Genomic DNA, 24,821 nt, shown 5'->3' on the forward strand with positions numbered 1-24,821 from the left:
CTCGTATTATCATCACTTGTGTACATCGTTTTGTTGTGCGATTTGATTCAAAATAGCAGCTGGGAAACAACTTTGGTATGTTCAGAGCACTCATTTCTTGGTCACTTTTTAGTCCCCGTTCGGACGCAGTCCGAAAACGGGGACTTGTGTTTTGCCCTGTGTGCGTCCATCCGTCCGTGATCACCTGTATCTCGAACATGCATGGACCGATTAAGTTCAAACTTCACTCATACATCACACATTATATGGGACATATGCACATGCATTTTTTTCATGATCCGATTAACGATAGCCGAATAGCGGCCATTTTAAGGCCGAAAAAGCATCAAAATCGCACATTTTCACCATTCCGGACCCGGATCTCAGTTATGCATGGACGGATTTTGTTCAAATTTGGTACATACATTAAACATAATAGGACCTTGATGCACATCATTTTTTTTCCCGGATCAAGTTCGAAATAGCCGACTGGCGGCCATTTTGTTTTTAAGAATTCAGTTCTGGATCCGTATCCGAGACATGTCTGGATTGATCAAGTTCAAACTTCACACACACAAGGTACATCATGTCACAAATATGTATGTGCATTTGTTTCATGATCTCATTAACGATAGCCAAATGGCGGCCGCTTTAAGGCCGAAAATGCATTGAAATCGCACATTTTCACCATTCCGGACCCGGATCTCAGTTATGCATGGACGGATTTCATTCAAATTTGGTACATACATTAAACATAATAGGACCTTGATGCAAGTCATTTTTTTTTTCAGATCAAGTTCGAAATAGCCGACTGGCGGCCATTTTGTTTTAAAGAATTCAGTTCTGGATCCGTATCCGAGACATGCTTGGATTGATCGAGTTCAAACTTCACACACAGAAGGTACATCATGTCACAAATATGTATGTGCATTTGTTTCATGATCTCATTAACGATAGCCAAATGGCGGCCGCTTTAAGGCCGAAAATGCATTGAAATCGCACATTTTCACCATTCCGGACCCGTATCTCAGTTATGCATGGATGGATTTTGTTCAAATTTGGTACATACATTAAACATAATAGGACCTTGATGCACGTCTTTTTTTTTTTCGGATCAAGTTCGAAATGGCTGACTGGCGGCCATTTTGTTAAAGAATTCAGTTCTGGATCCGTATCCAAGACATGTCTGGATTGATCAAGTTCAAACTTCACACACACATGGTACATCATGTCACAAATAGATATGCGCCTTTGTTTCATGATCTGCTTAACAATAGCGGAATGATGGCCATTTTAAGGCCGAAAATGCATCAAAATCACGTATTTTCACAATTCCAGAACCGGATCTCAGTCATGCATGGATGGATTTTGTTCAGATTTAGCACAATGTGTTGTACATATGCAGGTGCATTTCGGTCATGATCTGCTTTGAATGTATATGTCACTCAAATATGAACGGAACGGGGACGTGTCATTGACAATGACTTGTTGATATGATGGTATAATACCTGCACATTATTTCGCTTTTTGATTTAGTTTTGGATTTTGGCAACCATGTTAATTTATTTGGCATGTCTGAGTAAGATTTCGCCAAAACTGATTAATTAGTTCCCGTTCGAACGCAGTCCGAAAATGGGAACTTATGTTTTGACCCCCGTGTGTCCGGACCTGTATCTTAGAAATGCCTGGACCAATCACAATCAAACTTCACTCATACATCATACATGATATTATACATATGCACGTCAATTTGTTTCACAATCTGATTCAAGATGGCTGAATGGCAGGCATTTTTGTGCTAAAAATCAAGCATTTCCCGGCTGTTTACAGATGGATTTTGTTCAAACCTTGTATAAACGTTGGACATTATAGGACCTTGATGCAAATAATTTTGTTTTTCAGATTGGATTCAAAATGGCTGACTGGCGGTCATTTTGTTTTAATGATTGGGCTTCTAGAGCCATATCTTTTAAATGCTTTGACTGATCCTATTCAAATTTTATATATTCGTCATACATCATGTTATATATATATATATATATATATATATATATATATATATATATATATATATACATGTATTCAAAATGGCTGATTTTGAATGCTGTTCCAGAGCAATATCTCTCAATATGGAGAAGTACTTGTTTGACGATCAGATACAAATGTCAATCATTTTAATGTTAAAAAAATCATATTCCTGACATTGTTATATTCCAGCTATAATACTATAAACAAAACTATACATCTTAAATTTGACAACTAACGGAGACTGTGCCATGCATAGCTTGTTTTGTTTAATATTGGCAGGTACAAATTGTTGGAGTCAATGGTGTTTGGCCAATTTGGAGCCATTAGCCAGCCAAAGAGCTTTTACATGCTGACTATCAAAGACTCGGTCAATTCTGTTGGTTCAGTATAACTAGCAATGTTTCAGTTTCTCAAAGTATTCACTATAAGTGAGGCTAGTCTTACTATCAAAACAAATAAAAGACAAGACCACGACAGACTACCACTCCACTTATTATTTATCCAAAAACAATACAATTTAGAAATCTACAACTAATACATAAGTCCAAGCCAGATGCCCTCGGAAATAAAATATCATCAAGCCGAACATGATAACTAGTATTGGTTTAAAATCTGGAAATGAAACCAATTTAACAGCAAGGTATTACACAAATGAAGGCAGTTTTGTACAGGGATGGGCACATAGGGGCAGGGAGAGTGTGGCTGGAGGTTGGTATCAAATATCGCAATTACAATCCACCAGTTCATTTATAATTATCTCAGCGCTATCGTCCCATTACCCCTGTCTGTGATGCAATGGCGTTTTCATTCTGTTGGACTTGGTATTCTTGAAATCTTTGCGATATTCTCTGTGTCATTTTCAGGTACTTCTCCATACATCTGTTTGTGCAGGAATCCTAATAAGACATGTCAATAACAAACAAGGTAAATTCCGGAACAAGAACAAAATACATTCATAAAACAGTAATCATGTAACTGATAAAGAGTACAAATCCCCAAATAAACAATTTTCCCGTTTCTAGTTGATTCTTTACCCCTTTACTAGTAAAATGACCTCCTTACTGACATGATAGTTTTTTAACGAGTGTTCCCCATAGAATATCAAGACAACATAGCAATGCACTAGTGAAACAAGGCTGTCCTTAGTTAAACACATTATTTGGAATCAGCTTGTGTGAATAGGTAGCGTGCGTTATTTTACCTCATTATCAGAAACTTTGCGTGATGTGAAGTCCATTACACAGTCTACGAAACACATTTCCGATAGGCGATTATAGGACAAAAGAAATTCACGAAACTGCAAGAAAAGAAGTTAAAATCATGATTTGTTCTTTTTATGAAATAAAACAAAAGTATGTTACATGCTCATAAAAATCTACTGGTTAATTGACCTACGACCTCACAATCACTAAGTGAAAAAACATGGACGATAACGAGAAAATATTACAGTAAAATTGATACAAAGGAACATTAATACCTGTTTGACTTCAGTCGCTTGTTGGTTCTGGGCAGACATCTGCATTGCCACGTCTTTACTGTATGCTCTCAGTATAATGAATAAAACCTAATGGATGACAATCAACAATAAATAAAAAAGTTATGTTTATAAATAATAATTATATTGAACTAGATTGTAGATTGCATAGTTCCTGCTTTAATTATTTTATGGGTTACAAAGACGCTTTTTTTATTTTTGACTTTAAATATTTAACCTACCGATACTTAAAAATGACGCATAAAGAGTTGACCTTTAGAAACTCTTTGAGGGCGGTAGAATATTTTTTTATTTACAATGTTGTGTAAATTGTCTTGTTTTTATCAAGTATGTATATTTTCCTGTACAATTTTGTTTTCAAAATTTGAATTTTACACTCTCGATCAATGATAAACTGTGCAACATTATTGAAATCTGAGCAACAATCTATAATGAAATCACAGCTCTTATATTTATAAACTGCATATGATATTAACACACTGATGGGCATCAAAGGCAGACACCCAATGTCCGTAATCATTCACAACAACATGTGACAATGGCCACATGAAATTCACATTTCCTTGAGAGTTTTTCTTGTATAGATAAACAGTAGAGGGCGGTATTGCGACCCGGAAGCGATATCATTACGTGCACATCTCTTGCTCTGACAGCTATAATACTGGATTTGCTACAACAGCCCCTAAAGGTATATGTCCCAAACATTGAATATTGAGTAAACAAAACACTGAACATTTCAATGGAAGACAAATCCAGAGTGAATTGTGACAGTACGGACAATAGGAATTATCTTGCATCCCCAGGACAAAATACAGCCCTTTGATATTTCTTTTACAGAATCCTCCAGAGCATTACATTTGTCTCAGGATCTTTTGAGTGGATTTAGGGCAGCTTCAATTCACTACACTTCAATGTGGTTAACCCTGATATTACAAAAGAGGTTACAGCATAATTATTTTGTCTCACTCTGGGATTGATTAATTTTTTTCATAGTATTTATCAAATGAAGGTACCTGTTTGAATTTTTTTGTAGTGAACCTGTTCTGAGATGTGAATAATATTAATTGATTGCAAGATCTAAACTTTTGATCAACGCCTAATTTAAGGTATGAAAATTGCATAACCATGTATGTAATGAGAATTCTCATCAAATAACACGATGCAGACTTTGTTGTATGTGTGTAATATAATATTTACTGTGAAGTTCACTGCCTGTTTTAGCCAATAGGTAAATGTTACCAGAGATCCCCAGTTTTGTTACCTGGGTGTTCCCCACTTGAATGCATTTTATAATGTACCGGATTCTGACGTAAATTCGCCTGTTTGAGTTTTTAAAAAAAATAAATGAAATCGCCCATGACGATTTTTCGGATGGGAAAATTTACGACAGAATCCGGTATATATAGTGATACAGTAGTTGGTCTATTAGTTAACATAGGTATGGACATGGTAAAAAAAATAACCTTTTCACCACCAGACTTTCTCGCCCAAATTTGTCAGCACTTTTTTCTATATTTCTGGAAATGAACCCTAATATTTGAGCCAACTGACAAAATTTGATTCAATTTTCAGTTTTTACTGTCAATTTTATTTGTCAATCTTCTGAAGGAAAGTGCAGACTATAAATGGAACTATTTTGTGCATTTGTGATAAAAAGAGAGAACCGATAATGAAAAGGTTAAGAATAATCAAACATACAAAAAATACAATTTGTGATTTGGAGATGCAATTCTAATATAGCAAATACAGTACCAGCAATGAATATTTATATCAATTCCCTAATGGTGTTACATATGTCTTATGCATAAGTCAATGCATAACCCGGACACCCCCCCCCCCACCTCAGGGTCTGTGGGGCAACAATGGTTCTAATCTTGGGGTAGTGATATTAGATAAATTTTTCACCTGGGTTTTGGTTTCCAGAGCGACTAAATAACCTGACCACTGAACTGAATTAATGATATTATTAAAAATGCCTCAACATTTTTTTGCTCGTAAACACAAGGGCATTATTATATAAAAGTGGTTGTGAAATGCCCACCCACACATTTCCCATTTTGGATTTGTGTTCCCATTGATATAGACAGTTATTGATTTTTTGGTTGAAAATGATTACTTGTGTTTGAGTAAATTTGAGATATTTCTCGTGCTGTAGCAATTTGATCTGTATAATAATTGTGCTGTCAATATTTTGTGACCACACATTTTTTAGTGTGATGTTGTAATTATGACAATCACGATAACTCTGAATTTTTGCTGTGTTTCGCTTTCAATTTTTTTTTATCGATTAAAACACTGCCATTCATCCACTTTTCCTCGCAGCGATCTGATCCATTTCAACAGGTTTTCAAATCACTTGCAAGCGGCTATCATTTAGTAACTGTGATTTACAAATCATCGACTCATAATATAATTGTTTTATTATTTCATTGATCACTATAGTTCATTGCTTAGAATGTTGAAACATTTTATTATTATTTTTATTTTGAATTTTTGTTTTCACTTAGACAATCGATGGAATACATCAGTGTATGAACATACCCAGTAACCTAACAAATAACTAGAAGACAAGCCAGACATCAACTCAACTTTGACAAACTTGGAAAAAAAAATTGAAATAGACAGAGATCATGGGGAGTTCCGTGGCAATAGATGTTGGCACTTCAATAGACTTTATCGACCACAATACATATGTACAAGTGATTCTGATTGTGCAGTACACAGTTGATCTCGACAACCAGTTACGCTAGAAGGGATATATTTCGTATCTACGGTAACTCAATCCTATACGATAAACTTCAACAATATGTTTTCTTTATGGTCCACTCTTCCTTGAGAAACAAGTACACGAGTCACAATTTAGTGAAAGATGATAAAATTGAATAAGAAATGTGTCTTATATACATTATCAGCAATGCATGCTGAATAGAAAGTTACCCTTCATACGTTACAAGGGGTATTTGAGTATGCAAATGAGAAGTTAATGAGGAGCTTATTTTTAAAATACATAAAAATAAAATTGGCGTAAATTGAGTTTGTAACCCATTTTTTCACTATAAAAATTTATTTTGTACTTAACATAAAAAATAATAATATTGACGCACCAATAAATGATTTGGGGAGTTGATTGTCAAGAACGTAGGTCATTTGGATCAGATGTTTTTGTTTTATGTATTTTGTGTGTCTGGAAACAAAGAAAAATTGTTTTTTGGTGACTATTGATCATGTTCTGTTCCAATAAAGGATTTTGATATGCCGATTCATTTCAATGTGATGTGTATACACTTGCGACTCTCGTATCGGGATTGCTGTGGTTCTCTTGACACCGGCGACTGACTTTTAGCTTTCTTTCTTTTCTTTTTTTTTTTTGATGTTTTCTTGGTCTCCTTTTGTATCAGTCAGACACTGAAGCAACACAGGCCAGGACTTAATCAACATTTTACTCAAGAATCACAGATACATGTACGCCTAGAATGACTATACAGCATTAATGGATGAAATCACATTACAATCTTTTGCTTTTGAACAATCCGATATTTATGATGAAGAACACAGTATACAAATACTGGATATACCAGTATTGTAAAGAGAAAATAACATGCTTGTTAAAATGTTTTGTACAAAAATCATATAGAGAAATTTTCAAGTCTGACAACAATCTACAAAACAAGCGACGCATGGCACAGTCCTCGTTAGTTATCAAATTTAAGATATATAGTTTTGTTTATAGTAATATAGCTGGAATATAACCATGTCAGGAATATGATTATGATGATTGTTTAACATTAAACTGATTAACATTTGTATTTGATCGTAAAACAATTACTTGTCCATATTGGGAGATATTGCTCTGGAACAAAATCAGTCATTTTGAATACATGTATAATGAATATATAAAATTTGAACATAATCAGTCAAAGCATGTCAGAGATATGGCTCAAGAAGCCAAACCATTAAAACAAAATGGCTGCCAGTCAGCCATTTAAAAATGTTTAAAAAACAAAAATGTTTGCATCAAGGTCCTATAATGTCTAATGTATATACCAAGTTTAAACAAAATCCATCTGTAAACAGCCGAGAAATGCTTGATTAAGATGATTTTTTAGAACAAAAATGGCCGCCAATCGGCTATCTTGAATCAGATCGTGAAACAAATTGATGTGCATATGTATAATATCATGTATGATGTATGTGTGAAGTTTGATTAAATTATGATTCGCATGCATGCATGCACGCACGCACACACGCACATAACATAAGTCTCAGTTTTCGGACTGCGTCCTAGCGGGGACTAACAACCTTTGTGAACAAAACAACAACTGACAAGTACATAAACGAACCCCATGGTACAGTGTATACATAAAATGTAAATGCAAAATAAATGTCAGTGAACACAATATTTGAGAAAAAAATCCACCATGGACAAACTAACATTTGCAAAATTGCCAGTAGTGAACTTTAAATCATATTTATTAGGATTTCTGTACAAAGTTACAGGGATAGGGGAAAATGCATCATTATGGCAAGGACAAATTTGGCTTTCTCTTGTTGTCAAGACTACATTATAAATTTTCTTACTGATATGTTATGGGTACATTTGTGAGTGTACATATATGTACTAATTTATAGGGTACGAGTTCCTACCCATAACTCTAATACTAACCCTGCCCCTCCACCATTTTAATTGTACATGCCCCTCTTCTGGATATGTATAGTTATTTGGAGGGGCATGTACAATTACATTGGGAAGCTAAGGGTTAGGGGTCAGGTTAGGCAAAGAACATTTTTTTTTTTTATAGTACCGGTACACCCATTAAAATCACAGGCGCTCGGAACGTTTCTTGGCTAATAAAAAACGACCTGAAGTGGGATCGGCAAATTTAGTCAGTCGCCGGTAAATTCCCCTACTACTCATATAATAACACAAGGTAGGATATGAGTAGTAGGGAAATTTACCGGCGACTGACTAACTATGCCGATCCCACTTTAGGTCATTTTATATTATCCAGGAAACGTTCCGAGCGCCTGTGATTAAAATATCAAAACTTCAAATGCAAACATAGTACATATGCAAAGTAAACAAGATTAATTTGGGATTTGTTAAAAATTAGCTACAATGCTGTGACACAATATCTAATTCGTGATTGGAACTGCCAAGCCAATTACTAGTATAAAAGGGCTATACAATTGTGAAGAAATGTGATTATGGATATCACTGACCGTGAAATAAAGATGCCCATCGCGAAGTGTGTCTTGTTGAATTAAATAAATAGTGATAATCAGTCATCACATTCCGTCCATTGCGGATGCATTCATTGAATTTGTCATAATAACTGAGTATTGTAATGTTATATACGTACGTACCACTATAATATGCTATCTTATGGTTTCAACTGCAGCCCATAACCCTGATGAAATAATTCCTATGTGGAGATACAGTTCACTGAACCTCAACCTCGTGGGGAAAATGGAAATAAGCAACAAACAAACCTACACAGTTTAGGTCAATATGTAAAGACTTCTGTTATTGGTTGAAACGAATATGTGACAGTTTGGCCCAATCAAAAGCTGTGTTACATTTCGAGGTGGAAACATCAATGAACTCAGAATTCAAAATGGCGACACGGAAGATAATGTTTTGTTGATATCCGCATACTATACCGTTTTTTCCCGGAATTTATAAGTTTAAAAGTTATGGACCAACAACCAGCTACAGGTAAACAACTGGACGAAATGTTGGCGCTCACACAAGCTGCTTTTGGTGCGGTAACAGACAATATGCAGCAAGATAATGCCGTCGCACCGATCGTCGGACCTTCGTCGGCAGGTGCTGACATGTTTACAAGGAGCAAGCACGTTCATTCGGGCACCGAACATTCGGAAGAGATGAGATCTTCAACTCCCGCTACTGATGTATCTCATCCAGAAGCGTATACTATGAGCAGCAAGTCATATTCGTCGAGAAGTCAATCCCCTGCCGTGGCTGGAATGAATGTCAGTAGCAACACTTCGGGGAGCTCTACTGCCAGTGATGTTTTGATCAGGTCCACCGTTATCAATCCACCCAACCAGCTGATAGACAAGATATCCGAGTTTGGTCATTCGACAATCAGTCTGTCAAGTATTTCCAGTTCTAATAACTCTGTCAACGGCTCAAGAAAAATTAAAGTTAAAGCAAAGCACCTGCGAGAAATCAAGTCCCCTTTTGAAGATGCTAACAAATCGAGAGGGGAGACCCCTGTACCTCGAGTACCACCAGCTTTGATCCCGGTGGAGAAGAGCGACAACGAGCCGAAGAAAAAAGGTGGGTAGTGCACCAGTCGTCAGACGATGTATTTGTTACCATATTTTTTTTTAATTGATAATGTTACCACTTCGTAAACTGAGTATTTGATACACTGACAATTGAACCTCATGGTGTTAACAAGGTGTCACCTTTGCTGTAAAGCAATTATTTTGTCAACAATTTCGAAATACCGGTACTACACTAATTTGTTTCTGTATCATTATACCTCAGACGTTGTGTTAAAGGGATGTGAACTTCTTGTAATATGTGCGGAGATGTATATATAATTATCATACAATGTACATGGAACAAGTGGTCCCTTTGGTCCTACAGTAAAATTTGACCCCATGTTTGATGATTCGTAAAATACTTTTTACTGGTCTGCCTTGTTATGTTATAAACTGTATATTCAAATTCTCCAAATTCATTCCATTAATGGCATAGGTATATCCAAACAGCAAATCAACTTGTAGACAAAGTTATTTTGTAAAAATGATATGACTTGTTGCATCACAAATTGTGAATCTATGGGATGTCTGTTGCAGTTACTTAATGATTTTCAGGCGTGTGCTGGTTTGAAAATCAATTGAGACAAAACAGAAGCAATCTGGCTAGGAAAATGGAAAAACAGACGGGAATGTATGTTCGGGGTTAAATGGCCCACTTCGCCGATCAAATTAGTAGGAGTGTACTTCTCATATAATAAAACTGAAGTGAACAACCTAAACATTGACAAACCATTACAAAAATTGAAAAGCGTTTTAAACCTATGGAAATCTAGACAGCTCTCACTATTCGGGAAGATACAAATTGTCAAAACGCTGGGACTGTCCCAGTTCACTTATATTTTGTCTAACACTAGTGTTCATTCCAATGTATTGAAAGATGTTCAAAAAATTATTTATAACTTTATTTGGGGTGGAATTGATCGTGTGGCAAGGAGAACCATGATCGGCGGGGTGGGCCAGGGAGGGATAGGGGTTCAGATCTAGAAGCAGTACCTACACACGAATTGGTGACGTCATAAAATACATGACCTTCAATCGGGGTCGTTTCCTCGGTATATACGAATTGGTATATACAAATTACAATAAAGATACTTAAGACATTACACATAAGGTAAAACAAATCACGTGACAATATAATGATAATAACGATAATAAATCCTAGCTTAACAGTTGAACAGAACGCTCATATAGTCAGTCGGGTGACGCCGAGGGTCACGAACTGTGTTGCAAAATGGCCGTGTGGTTGAAACTGGGTCATGGCGTGACGGGTGAGGAAGACATCATTAAACACTCAAAATCACAATAAAACGGGGAAGTGGTTGCATATTACGGCGTAGCCAACATGGGAAATAAAAAAAACCCCAATACAAACGACATGGGTTCGAATCACACTAGATACACACTCACCAGAACCGATGCAATCAGAAACCAGCAATTGTTTTGGCTTTTCCGTTCAACTCATCGGAACACTGGAGTAGTTAGAAAAATGAACACCACTTAACGACCAACGTCGTGGCGTGGTACACAAGCGTGCCATCAAAATAAAACAAAATTAGCTTGAAAAGGCAGTGGGTTCGAGTCCCGCTCAGAGCTACCGTAAAAACGTAAATCAAATAAACTGAAATCTCTCAAACAGTAAACAAGTAAACAAAGAACGTCGCAAAAAAATAATAAACCTCACAAAACTCCACCATACAAAACTGAATGAATAAATAATAAAATAACTAACGTCTTAAACTGGACGACGCGCAATTTGTTCAACAGTTTCCAGATTGTGACAAGAGATAAACAAGACCCAAGTCAAGGTAAGTTTTGTTAAAGTGTCGATGGCGTTCCCTATATTACGAAAACAATTCAGGCAACAGACTAATATCTTCTGTGGTGTTGTTGAATTTATACTGTGTCTGCGGAATTGTTGATTGAGGGTTCGAAGCCAGCAGTTAACATTTTGTTAGAAAGTTTCACAATTATATCAAATATCCAATGATATCAGTATATTTATTTCATTATTTTAACAACTTGCAATGGTGGAAGTTGGTCAAACACGAGTTCTTACACCTAAATAAGTATCAAATATTTGTCGACACATTTATTCTCTCAACCTTGTAGAGGTGTAAATTAATTAAACAACAGGTATTTACTCACAAATATAATGGTCAATATTTGTCCATACATTCATTCTGTCAATTTAAGAACTTGTAATTGTTGGAATTAATCAAATGAGAGTTGTCTACACCAAAATAAGTTTCAAATACTTGTCCACACATTTATTCTCTCAATTTAACAACTTGTAATGGTGTAAAATAATTAAACGAGAGTTGTCTACACCAAAATAAGTCTAAAATATTTGTCCGCACATTTATTCTCTCAATTTAACAACTTGTAATGGTGTAAAATAATTAAACGAGAGCTGTCTACACCAAAATAAGTCTAAAATATTTGTCCGCACATTTATTCTCTCAATTTAACAACTTGTAATGGTGTAAAATAATTAAACGAGAGCTGTCTACACCAAAATAAGTCTAAAATATTTGCCCGCACATTTATTCTCTCAATTTAACAACTTGTAATGGTGTAAAATAATTAAACGAGAGCTGTCTACACCAAAATAAGTCTAAAATATTTGTTCGCACATTTATTCTCTCAATTTAACAACATGTAATTGTGGGAATTAATCAAACGAGAGATGTCTACACAAAAATAAGTCTAAAATATTTGTCCGCACATTTATTCTTTCAATTTAACAACCTGTAATTGTGGGAATTAATCAAACGTGAGTTGTTTACATCAAACTAAGTATTTAATATTTGTTGAGACATTTATTCTCTCAATTTAACAACTTGTAATGGTGTAAAATAATTAAACGAGAGTTGTCTACACCAAAATTAATCTCAAATATTTGTCCACACATTTATTGTCACAATTTAACCACTTGTTAATAGTGGAAATTACTTAAACGCGACTTGTTTAATCAGTTGACATCAATGCAACTTACCCGCAGACAGTGCACAACAGAGTATCATCATTGAGCAATTATAAACAAGAACGTGTCTTGGCATTAGGTTTAGGGTCGGGTCAGGTATGGGCAACGGAATTATTAACAGGAACGTGTCTTGACATTAGGGTTAGGGTCGGGTCAGGTATGGGCAACGCAAATGGCAAACACCCAATTGGCAAGATGTACACTAACGGGTTATGGCATGCATATAGTTTACACAAGTAAAAACACAAAATTGGCAATTTTTTGGACAATTGTAACTCAATAATAGAAATATGTTGTATTTCAATATATATACACACTATATAGTCTTATCAAATGCAAACACATTCAGTCAATCCATTGTGGTCTTGTGGGTCAGTTCTCTACATAGTGATCAGGAGGACCTGGGTTCAATTCCCTTGCCTGCCCATCTTTTTCTCGCAAACACCATTTGGCAATAAAGCTAAATATGACAACAAATTATTTAATTTGCATGACTACCCACATAGCTCAGTTGATTTGTACTATGTCAGCAATGTGAGCGATCGCTGATTCGAATCCAGTATGTTTAGTTAGATTTTTGAATGCTAGTGAAGACAGTGCTCCTATGAATAGGACTTAAATCCTAACTCCTGTGTGAAGACACTCGTGGTACAGTGGACAAGACAGTGCGCTGGGAACTCAAAGATCGCAAGTTCGAATCACGGATTGGACACTCCTACAAAAGACATGAAAGATGTTAAAAACATAAACAGTGGATTCAAAAACTCAAGTCAGGAAAACAGAACACAAGAATACTACCCCACATGGAAGTCGTCGAAGAACGAACACAGTCGAAGAACGAACACAGCTGACAGCTGTAGGTCACGTGCAACAACAGACACGAGGAGCATGGCTGCTCTCCAAATGGGTCCCTTCTTTTGTATTGACCCCCTAAGGATTGCTAATCCCCCTTTCTAACTCTTCCCCCAAAAATAAAATATCGCCCCTTTAAAAATGTATTGACCCACAAATTAATGAATATTCATGAGCACAGAAACTGCTACATCATGAATAAATTAGCATAATTTAACAAAAATTTGCATAAAGTGTAGGTACTCCTTCTGGAGCTCTGCCGGGATAGGCATGACTGACCTATTCATACAGAAGAAAATTCAAAGAATACTATGTCTTAAACGTGTTTTGAGTAACGAAACAGACCACCCATGGAAACTTTTTGTTCTAGATAAATTTAGCAGACTAGGGGGAAATATTTTATTGAAATGTAACTTTACAACTAAACTGCTTCCATTGAAGTTCACAGATTACATGCTTGAATGTCTAAATACATGGGAAGAAATCAATTTAAACATGCACAGTGATGTGAATCAGGTCCTGTGGAACAATAGGTTAATAACAATAGGTGGAAAATCAATATTTTATAAGCAATTTGATGAACTACGAATACGGTATGTGTCAGACTTGTACTTAAATGGTAAATTTAGAACATGGGAAGAAATTGATCATAGTGATCTGTCAATTGTAGATAAACTGAAGTGGATTGGTTTGTGTGCTGCAGTTCCAGCAGTACTTAAACAAGATATCAAACTGAAAAAAAGGGAAATATCAATTGAAATTAGAAATAAACAGATACCCCTGGAAGAGGTATCTAAAAATACCCTGAAAAGAATTTTCATAGGTAAAATATTCATGAAACCTGCCAGTGAAAAAAACATGGAAAATATTCTAGATTTGAGTATAAACTGGAATTTAATGTACAAAATGATCACAAAACTAACAATAGAAACAAAAACTAGAGAGTTTCAATTTAAATCATTACACAACATATTGTATACAATCTCCCACTTAAATAAGGTCAATCCTGTGCGCTTCCCAGAAAATAAATGCACTTTCTGTAATCAACACCCAGAAACACTTGACCACCTTTTCATGTCATGTAAATTTGTAGAGAGCCTCTGGCAAGATGTGATAAAGAATCTAGGGGAACCGCTTCAATTGGATAAAGTACCAGGTAAGCTGTGTGCAGTTTTGGGAGATCCGGAATACAGTTGGCAAATTAACTTTATTAGTTTGATGGTGAGAAAACATATTTATTTCTCAAAATATAAAAGTACCAAGCCAACTTACCAATACCTAATGCATTTATTGCGGAAACATTTCCAAATTGAAGGTCAAATTGCTAAACAAAATGAAAAGGAAAATGCACACTACGAAAAGTGGTCTCCCCTGATTCCCTACATCATAGAATAAATAATGAAATGTATGTATATGACGAGTTTCATTTTTATGTTAGAAATGTATGCTATTATTGAACAGCCCAAATAAAATTGCTTAAATACAAAAAAAAAGTTATTTTGTAAAAATAGTTAAAATAATTTACTTGAAACAATTTACTAAACTAAATAGGTAGTCATGATCAACAAAATTGCATCCATAGTTTTAAATTGTGCATACACACAATATCAATATCACGGATCCCCCATCAACTGTAAAGTGTTCTACGAACTTGGGCCAATGATTCACATGTCCGTTGATGTTCATAGTATGCTTTCAGTCCACACATTTAACAGGACATCTAGTTCCTAAGGAAATGGGGAAATATTATATTTTCTGGTGCATGTTCAAATGACTGGAAGTATTAACAATTTAACTTGCACTTCATTGACACAATTGTACATTGATACAGTCAATTTGTAATTCGGTAAAATTAAAATTTTATAAACAAAATAATTGTAAAAAACAAAGTAAAATCAGAGGCCACAACGTTTTCATTTGTGCCTCAAATCACAAATACAGTCACACTTAATTTACAAGGACTTTTTTCAGAGCAGTCAACGAGTTGACTTAACTAATTTTTGGGTATTCCATTTTGATACGGGATCCTTCAAACAAAATCAATCCAGTTAGAAGGCACATTGCTGATAACGCTGATGTCTACAATTGCTACTTATTCTCCAACAGTTACTTTACCTGAAGAACAACCAACAGTTCACTCAACCAGGCCACTTGTAGATCACGATCAAACCTCCAGACCAGTGATTTCAAAAACCCCAGTGGCAGTTGCTGAGAAGGCAATGGATTCACTTCCGACAGTGGATAATGTGATCACTGAAGAAAAACTACCTCCCTCTTTTGATGCAGCAGCTCAACAGAATGATCAACAAAATCATAATATGCTACAACAACCATCAACAAGTACAATCTATGATGTTCTCAAAGTGAGATCTTTAACGGTAAGAGAGATATGCAGACATTAATACCTTACTGATGTTAACTGTTTTATTTCTTCCTGCTCTCCCATTGTTGAGAGTGGATTATATGAGTTGTATGAGAACGGAAAGGGCTATTTGCATGATTTGAGATTTTTGTTTGTGGACTATTTGGGTTTGTAAACTCCTAGACTAAACTCAGTTGTATAGTAAGTTAAGTGGTGATTTTGCACAAGTTACAATTGGTCATTCACACCCTTCTTCGTCCATGAGGTTTTTTTTAAAAAGCCACACCGATGTGTAAACGCAGTTAAGGTTTAAAAGATCTTTATCACATGCTGTCGACGTCTGATCTGTTTCATGTTAAATAATTTGATAATTGTGACGAGCGTTATTGAGCTGAACCACTTATTTTTTTGTTTCTTACACAGAATGGATCCAGTGTTTTGTTGAAACAAGGATCACCAGAGGAAGGTGTTGTGTTCTCAAAATTTTCACAGCAACAAGACAACTTAGAAGTCACAGATTTTCGACTAAAAGATAAGGAGAAGATTATCAGAGACCAATTCTCTCAGAGGTAAGATGTAATTTTAGCATATAACGAATATACTAATTTTCTTGTATTATAACAGATTCTGCCGTAAATTCACCCATCCGAAAAATCATCCTGGGTGGTTTCACGGCTGGTGGGCTCTTATTTGGGGTTAAAATTTAAAAAAAATTATCATCAAATATTTTTAGGGAGCTTATATTACCTACGCCGATTTTCAACACTAGCAGTTGGACCACCCAAAACGATTATTAAAAAGTAGACCGTGCATCTTTCTCCAAAAAAATCATATTAACGAACCTCATGCGCCAAATACAATTATTTTGTTAGTTCCCGTTCGGACGCAGTCCGAAAACGGGGACTTATGTTTTGACCTCCGTGCGTGCGTGCGTCAGAACCTGTATGTTTGAAATGCCTGGACCAATCACAATCAAACTTCACACATACATAATACATGATAGTATACATATGCACGTCAATTTGTTTCACGATCTGATTCAAGATGGCCGAATGGCGGCCATTTTTGTGCTAAAAATCATAAAAAATAAGCATTTCTCAGCTGTTTACAGATGGATTTTGTTCAAACTTAGTATATGCATTAGACATTATAGGACCTTGATGCACATCATTTTGTTTTACGATCTGATTCAAGATGGCCGAATGGCGGCCATTTTTGTGATAAAAAATCATCAAAATCAAGCATTTCTCGGCTGTTTACAGATGGATTTTGTTCAAACTTGGTATATACATTAGACATTATGGGACCTTGATGCAAATAATTTTGTTTTTCAGATAAGATTCAAAATGGCCGACTGGCGGCCATTTTGTTTTAATGAATGTGGTTCTCATGCCATATGTCTGACTTGCTTTCACTGATTATGTTCAAATTTTAAATATTAATTATACACCATGTTATAGATAAACAGATAAATTGGTTTGACAATTCTATTCAAAATGGCCAAAAGGTGGCCATTTTTGTGCCAAAAAAATCATCAAATATCAAGCATTTATGGATGGATTTCGTTCAAACTTGGTACATATGTTAGACATTACAGGTTCTTGATGCACTTTATTTATTTATCAGATCGGATTCAAAATGGCTGTCTGGCGGCCATTTTGTTTTAATGAATGTGGTTCTCGTGCCATATCTCCGACTTGTTTTGACTGATTACATGTATATTCAAATTTTAAATATTCATTATACATCATGTCATAGATGAACAGATATATTGGTTTGATGATCCTATTCAAAATGGCCGAATGGTGGTCATTTTTGTGCTAAAAAATCATCAAATATTGAGCATTTCTGGCATTTCTGGATGGATTTCGTTCAAACTTGGTACATACATTAGACATTACAGGTTCCTGATGCACATCATTTTATTTTTCAGATTGGATTCAAAATGGCTGACTGGCGGCCATTTTGTTTTAATGATTGGGCTTCTAGAGCCATATCTCTTAAATGCTTTGACTGATTATATTCAAATTTTATATATTCGTTATACATCATGTTATATATATATACATGTATTCAAAATGGCTGATTTTGAATGCTGTTCCAGAGCAATATCTCTCAATATGGACAAGTACTTTTTTGACGATCAGATACAAATGTCAATCATTTTAATGTTAAAAAATCATATTCCTGGCATGGTTATATTCCAGCTATATTACTATAAACAAAACTATATATCCTAAATTTGATAACTAACGGGGACTGTGCCATGCATGGCTTGTTTCATTTTATTAGGAACAAATTAGTAGCAAATGATTACGGTAGTGCAATCCGGTCATGCTGCGTTTCACAATTGTTGATTATTACCTAGTATAATGATTATAATAACGTACAAAAAATAAATTCGTTGAATTGTTATGAAATGCAAATAAATTTCAACTTATTTCATCGTAAGCGAATGATTCCGATCACATTTTCAACACTCAATTCTGTAGAAATGAATATCCGCCATGTTTTGACCTGAAATGGTGTTCTTTGACCTAATAGGTCAAATCAATAATTAATCAATGAAAACGATGGATGATGCCCACGTGTTCAAATTATCATAGCTCATTTAAATATGTTAATGTTATTGAACGCAGCACAGAAGAGATTTGCTGATGTTGTTGCATGATCATTTGGCTTGGATTTTAATGGGAAAGCGTCATGATTTGATTTTTAAATAAAAAAATTATAGTTGTTTTCAAAAAATAAACTGAGCATTTGAAGAATAATTTAACATTGTTAACAGCGGTAATAGCTCATTGTCGAAACGAAGCTAACCCATTCATGCTAGTCGCAATAAACATCAATACTCTTGAATAGGCGTCAATGACTACGGCGAAACTTTTAGACATCAGAAAAGATTAAAATAACACCTTAAAAAACTGCTGAAAAATTGCCCTGGGCAGTTTCTTGGTCCCATTTTATATTTTTAAAAACCAAACTGCCATTTAACGGCCCTGGGCGAATTTACAGCAGAATCCAGTATAGTTCTACAGCAAGTTGATGAATACAACTTTTCAATAAGTTGTCTACTTTAGTGACAAAATGCTTTGTGATGTAAACATTGTGTTGATGGATGTAGTGTGTAAGCGATGTCATTCAACTCATGCATCTGTGCGTTCATCCGTCCGTCCGGAGTCATATCTCGGAATCCCTTGGACCGATTCCGTTCATTCTGTGCATGTGCCTAGTACTTTATGTGGGACATATACACATGCAGTGGTTTAGCGATTCGATTCAAAATGGCCGACTGGCAGCTATCTTGTTTTTTAAAAATGTTGTATTTTGAACATGCTTTGTCAGTTTTCATTCAAACTTAGTACAAAGATTATGTATGTTAGGATACATGTCCATGACGATTTATTTCACAATTAGATCAAAGATAGCCGACTGGCAGCCATCTTGTTTTTTGAAAATGTCGTATTTTGGACATGCTTTGTCAGTTTTCATTCAAATTTAGTACATAGATCATATATGTTAGGATACATGTCCCCGACCATTCCTGAGTCTGTCCATCCGTCCGTGTGTTCGTCCGTTCGTGCGTCAGTCTGTCCAGAGTCATATTTCAGAATCCTGTGGACCGATTCCGTTCATTCTTTGCATGTGCCTAGTACCTTATGTGACACATAGGCACATGCAGTGGTTTAGCGATTCGATTCAAAAAGGCTGTCTGGCAGCCATCTTGTTTTTTGAAAATGTTATATTTTGGACATGCTTTGTCAGTTTTCATTCAACCTTGGTACATATATTATACATGTTAGGATATATGTCCATGACGATTTATTTCGCAATTGGATCAAAGATGGTCAACTGGCAAGCATCTTGTTTTTTTATATGCGGTATCTTGGATGTGCTCTGTCAGTTTTCATTCAAATTTAGTACATACATGTACTTTATACATGTTAGGATGCATGTCCATGACAATTTGTTTCAAAATCTTGTCAAGGATGGCCGATTGACAGCCATCAGACTTTTTAGCTCCGCTGTCGACTTTGTCGAGCGGAGCTTATCATATGAGTGATTGTCTGTCGTCCGTGTCAATGTTTTACTTATTCGACTTCTTCTTGAAAACTACAAGCCTGAATGCTTTGATACTTGGTGTATATGTACCTTGGGTAGACCTCTCTCAGATTTGTTCATTTCATGATCATATCTTCAATTCTCTAATTTTGGTGAATATTTTGTCATTTTTGGTAAAAAGTGATATTTTCGACTTCTTGTTAAAAACCGCAAGTCCAATCGCTTTGATATTACATATATAGGTACTACATGTGGACCTCTCTCAGATTTGTTCATTTCACAATGATATCTTCAATTCTCTAATTTTGGTGAATATTTTTGTAATTTTTGGTAAAAAGTGATATTTTCAACTTCTTGTTAAAAACTGCAAGTCCAATTGCTTTGATATGACATATATAGGTACTACACGTGGACCTCTCTCAGATTTGTTCATTTTCTAATGATATCTTCTGTTCTTTTATTGCCATGTGCATTGCTAACAGCGGAGCTATCTCAGCCGACAGGCTGCTTGTTGGCCTTACTACTATATTTCCACAATTTATGTACCATTTTCATTCATATTTGACACATACATCATACATATCAGTGTGTTTCATAATCAGATCAAAGAGGGCAGAATAACGGCTGTTTTTATTTTTGGCCATATTACTACTACACGGAACACGTGTTTTGATGTAAATAAACAATCTGTTGTATACGCCACTTGGAACTCAAGTTTCAAGGACATGCTCGGGACAACCCCTTCGCTTTAATATGACGAGCACAAAGGGAACTTTCAAAAATTTAACGGGGACTGTGTCATTTTCAATGACTTGTTTATCATGTGCCAAATCCCTAAAAAACAATGTTTTTTTATTGAGGGACGATCAAAAGTCAAAATACCCATCTATGTCATCGTTCAAAGTATAAATTAACCATTTTTTTTTTTAAATTCTGGAGAATACAAGCCATAAAGTGTTTTGCATGCATGCTAAGTTGTTTTTTGCTTCAAAGAAACTTTTATGACATCATTTGTGTCTTTGAATGTAAATTCAGCCATATACAATAAGTGGTGACATGTATGTCATTGACAGCAGCATTTTCCATATCATATTTGGTTAAAGCCTTTGCTATGTCTCATGCATTAATTTTGGTTGGTTGCTATCAGCAATTAATCAAACAAATCAAACATTTTCAGGTTATTGGTTATAAGGAATAATTCAAATTAGATTTGATTTCTTGTGTATTGTAATTTTGTTATAATTTTAAACTCACAATGGTACTGATGTGATTGCAATTTTCTTTAACAGATCAACTCATGCTGCCCCTGTGAAAAGACTGGTGCAGCCGAAACTAATCATGCAGCGAAGTGAGCATCCAAAGGGTCCTGGATCAGCAAGATCAGTTGCTAAGCAGCGACTAGCTGGAGTGAAGGATTCAGATGTAGTAGAGGACAGTGTTACTACAGCTGTTGCTGCAACTGCTGCTGCTGTTGCTGCTGCAGCTCCGATGATAAAGGTTTGATTGAAAACAATTTATTTTTTGTGCTTGTGTACAATATTCAGTGGTTGCCATCTAATAATAATAAGTATGTGTCCGCTGTTTGAAAACACAAACAGGCAAATTGACACTGACTACAATAATCAAACCAGAAAATTGACCAAAATAGCTGTACTACAGTACTGGACAAAAATTGTTATACTGCAGTACTGGTTTATTATGACGTGTAATCATGGTTCTGTATAGTACTGGATATCAGTAGCAGGTATTAATTCATACATGTATATACACATTACTTATTTTTGTCTATATTTAAAAAAACACACACATTATTTTAACTTCTGTCTGTCTGATTACTGAAATCATTTTGGAATCAAACTGTACTCTCAAAGCGAATCCTGGCAAAAGCCAGACATGTACACTCGCCCGACTTAACATAACACCAAAATATTGTATTTGTATCATTCCAGGCACAGTCTGACTTGGAAGCTAAGATAAATGCAATGATGGACAAGTTGTCTGGGTTTGAGGATGCAAGGTTGAAAGCAGAACAAGAACAGCATGTACAACATGCAAAGGAGCTTGAGAAGCAAGTGGATGAGCTGACTCAGATTCGTTTGAAGCACTTGGAGGATATGCAAAAAGAACAACTAAACTTGCATGTGAGTTCAATTGTAAATGTGGATGTAATCAATTTTGTTTTCTCTTTGAGCTGTCCATTGATGAGATTGGATAGCTCAATAAAACTTTACTTATTTATGGTGCTCATCATTTTGTTTCATTTTATCCTATGAAGGCGAAACTTATTGAAAATCATACAAGATCTAAACAGGACTCAAGACCTGCTTACAGCACTGATGCAAATATCTACACTTCCACTCCGAACTATTCAGTTTCTGTCCCGTCCATTGCCCAACCGAGTAGACTTCCGAATCACAAAATGTCGCAGCCGGGAAAACTTCAAAGTAGGTATCATCCCGCTGCCGTGTTTCATCCCATGTCTGATGCAAGTCCAGTTCACATTGTCAGCAAACCAACCCAAACATCACCCCTAGATACTCCAGCTCCGAGGAAGAAACCGCCCACTCCACTGCCGTCCCAACCCACTGAGCAACCAAAGCCAGGTAGGTTTCATTTTGGGGAATTTCATTGAATTTTGGGCTGCACACACTATAAATGCTCAGAGCTCTGGCAAGGATTTATAAGATTAGGGTATGCAAAGGTGTGATATGATATGAAGATCTCACACAAAAATCACACAAATTGCAATATGATCCTAAAACTGCAAGACCCACATTTGAGGTATGTGTGGGTATCAAAATCGGTACTCTGCGCCGCCTTACATTTCATACCTCTACATTTCTAGAAATCCTAATGCAGCTGTGATAATTCATGAATTCATTTTATTAACTGAATCACATGTCTGACTTTTTGCCAAATGATTTTTTTTTTTTCATTTTAAAGAAGTCCGTGGGTTGTTGGAAGAAATATTGTCGCCCAGTAATTATCAGGCTGTACAGAATATCCCAACACCGACCATTGGTGTTAGTCGACCAGCAATGGACAATAGCCTGGAAAGGTGAGTGAATCATTATATTGTCTATGCAAAAGTACCTCACTGCTATAGGTATATGTTCACCCACAACCGCCTTCACAACTATGCAAGTAATTTGTTCTGATTTCCATTATTCCCACGCATGGAATATGGAATAATTATTTATAATCCCACAACATTTCCTCATTGTGATTACAAGTGATTTTTGCTAGCTTTTTGCATCAAACCAAGTCACATGTGAGGAATGATGCAGTACCTCGGTAGTCTGTTGACATCAACCTAAGAGAAAATATCAAGCGATTGTATATTTATCACTTGGAGTTGCACATTTCCACAGTCTGAAAAAGTGAAATGGCCTAGTGTTAAAAGTGAAATTACATCATATGCTAATTTTGTTGATGATAGGATGCTCTTTTTCACATGAACATTTTGTGTGCTCTGTGTGGTGCTTCTGCTTGTTTCTATTATTTGCTCCAATTTGCAAGTTTTTGTTTTACCTTCAACAAATGAATAATAATTTCAAAAATACACACATGAGCTGGCCAAAGTGAACCATTTTTACCACAATCTGTAGCAGTGTGCTTTTTTGGGGGAATCTTGAGCCAAAATTAAATCCTCAAAAAACAAGTTGAGTCAGCTTCTGAGAAGGTCGGTCGTCAGGAAATTGTGAATGTATACATTAGTCACATACAAAAATGTTTCTTTTTGTCTACAATGTGTCAGTGCATCACAGCAAATCTTTGTGTGTCATATTGTCTTAGAGACACACTGATCTATAGTTATCAGGATGCATATATACACTTAGAAGGTAGCGCATACAAGGAAAAAAGTATGCTATAAGATGGCAAACTATGTGATATGCATTTTTCATTTGTCCTGTACTACCTCACACTGTGGAGATACACATGCACATGCATGTGAAAGTTACTACATGTACATGTGTATTAGTAATAGAAAAAAAAATATATTTTTTTTAGTGATAATATGTTTATTAGCACATGAAGTGTTCTCACTAGACATTTTTCTTTACACGATGACACTATCTCACAAAAATGTAAGAAAATACAAAGGGCAATTCATAAATGAATATTTCAGTGAATCTTAATTAAATATTTAACATTTGTCATAGTCATTTTTGACAGCCATTTTGTTGACATATTTAAATACAACAACCTCTCTGCACATAGACAGGTAATTGTATTATTTTTTCTAAACTCATGGAATATTTCTGCACCACTTATTTAATTCCTGATGAGAAAACTGCGTGATATGGTCATATGATAAATCACATGATTATATACATGTTGGTGATTTGCTATCAGTGTTATGTAAACACGTAGGAAGTAATTGTCACAAATATTGATTATACTGATATCTGTATTGTCTGCCAAGACCTGAAAATATGATAGTATTTAGTAATTACCGGATTCGGCTGATACCCCGCCCATCCTTAACCCTGCCCATGGGCGATGTTTCAAATAGTGGGCGATGTTTTGGTCCACACATTGCCTGACTGAACCAACAAACATTTTTACAGACCCCAATTTTCCCGTCCGACATCTTTTTTGAAACAGGCCGGCATATAGGTTTGGATTTTAAAGACAGAGTCTGCAATATGTGCGACAATGACCATGTTGAAGATGAACATTTTGTCATAAATTGTCCTCATTACAACGAAATAAGATCAAAACTTTACATTGTAGCTAATAAACGTATACCAAATTTTGACAAA

The 24,821-nt window shown here is 35.6% G+C and overlaps 2 protein-coding genes across 2 annotated transcripts in view; one reads left to right on the plus strand and one right to left on the minus strand.

Annotated features, from left to right (window-relative positions):
* Window positions 1-2,486: 2,486 nt before the first annotated feature.
* Window positions 2,487-8,984, minus strand: LOC102803929 (mitochondrial import inner membrane translocase subunit Tim9-like). The gene is made up of 4 exons (XM_085492654.1): window positions 8,867-8,984; window positions 3,485-3,571; window positions 3,209-3,304; window positions 2,487-2,903 (listed from the first exon to the last, which is right to left on the minus strand). Exons 2-4 carry the CDS (start codon window positions 3,527-3,529, stop codon window positions 2,772-2,774), a joined length of 273 nt encoding a protein of 90 aa, XP_085348780.1. The 5' UTR covers window positions 3,530-3,571; window positions 8,867-8,984; the 3' UTR covers window positions 2,487-2,771.
* Window positions 8,985-9,108: 124 nt separating this feature from the next.
* Window positions 9,109-24,821, plus strand: part of LOC100369084 (protein TALPID3-like) — a 72,733-nt gene continuing 57,020 nt past the window's right edge. Inside the window, exons 1-7 of the mRNA XM_085492666.1 lie at window positions 9,109-9,806; window positions 15,738-16,009; window positions 16,417-16,562; window positions 21,345-21,552; window positions 22,005-22,196; window positions 22,331-22,658; window positions 22,999-23,113. Coding sequence (XP_085348792.1) covers window positions 9,197-9,806; window positions 15,738-16,009; window positions 16,417-16,562; window positions 21,345-21,552; window positions 22,005-22,196; window positions 22,331-22,658; window positions 22,999-23,113 — 1,871 coding nt within the window. The 5' untranslated portion in view covers window positions 9,109-9,196. The remainder of the gene's footprint in view (window positions 9,807-15,737; window positions 16,010-16,416; window positions 16,563-21,344; window positions 21,553-22,004; window positions 22,197-22,330; window positions 22,659-22,998; window positions 23,114-24,821) is intronic.

This window comes from Saccoglossus kowalevskii, chromosome 2, assembly GCF_978046115.1.
Source record: "Saccoglossus kowalevskii chromosome 2, keSacKowa6.1, whole genome shotgun sequence".
NCBI lineage: Eukaryota > Metazoa > Hemichordata > Enteropneusta > Harrimaniidae > Saccoglossus > Saccoglossus kowalevskii.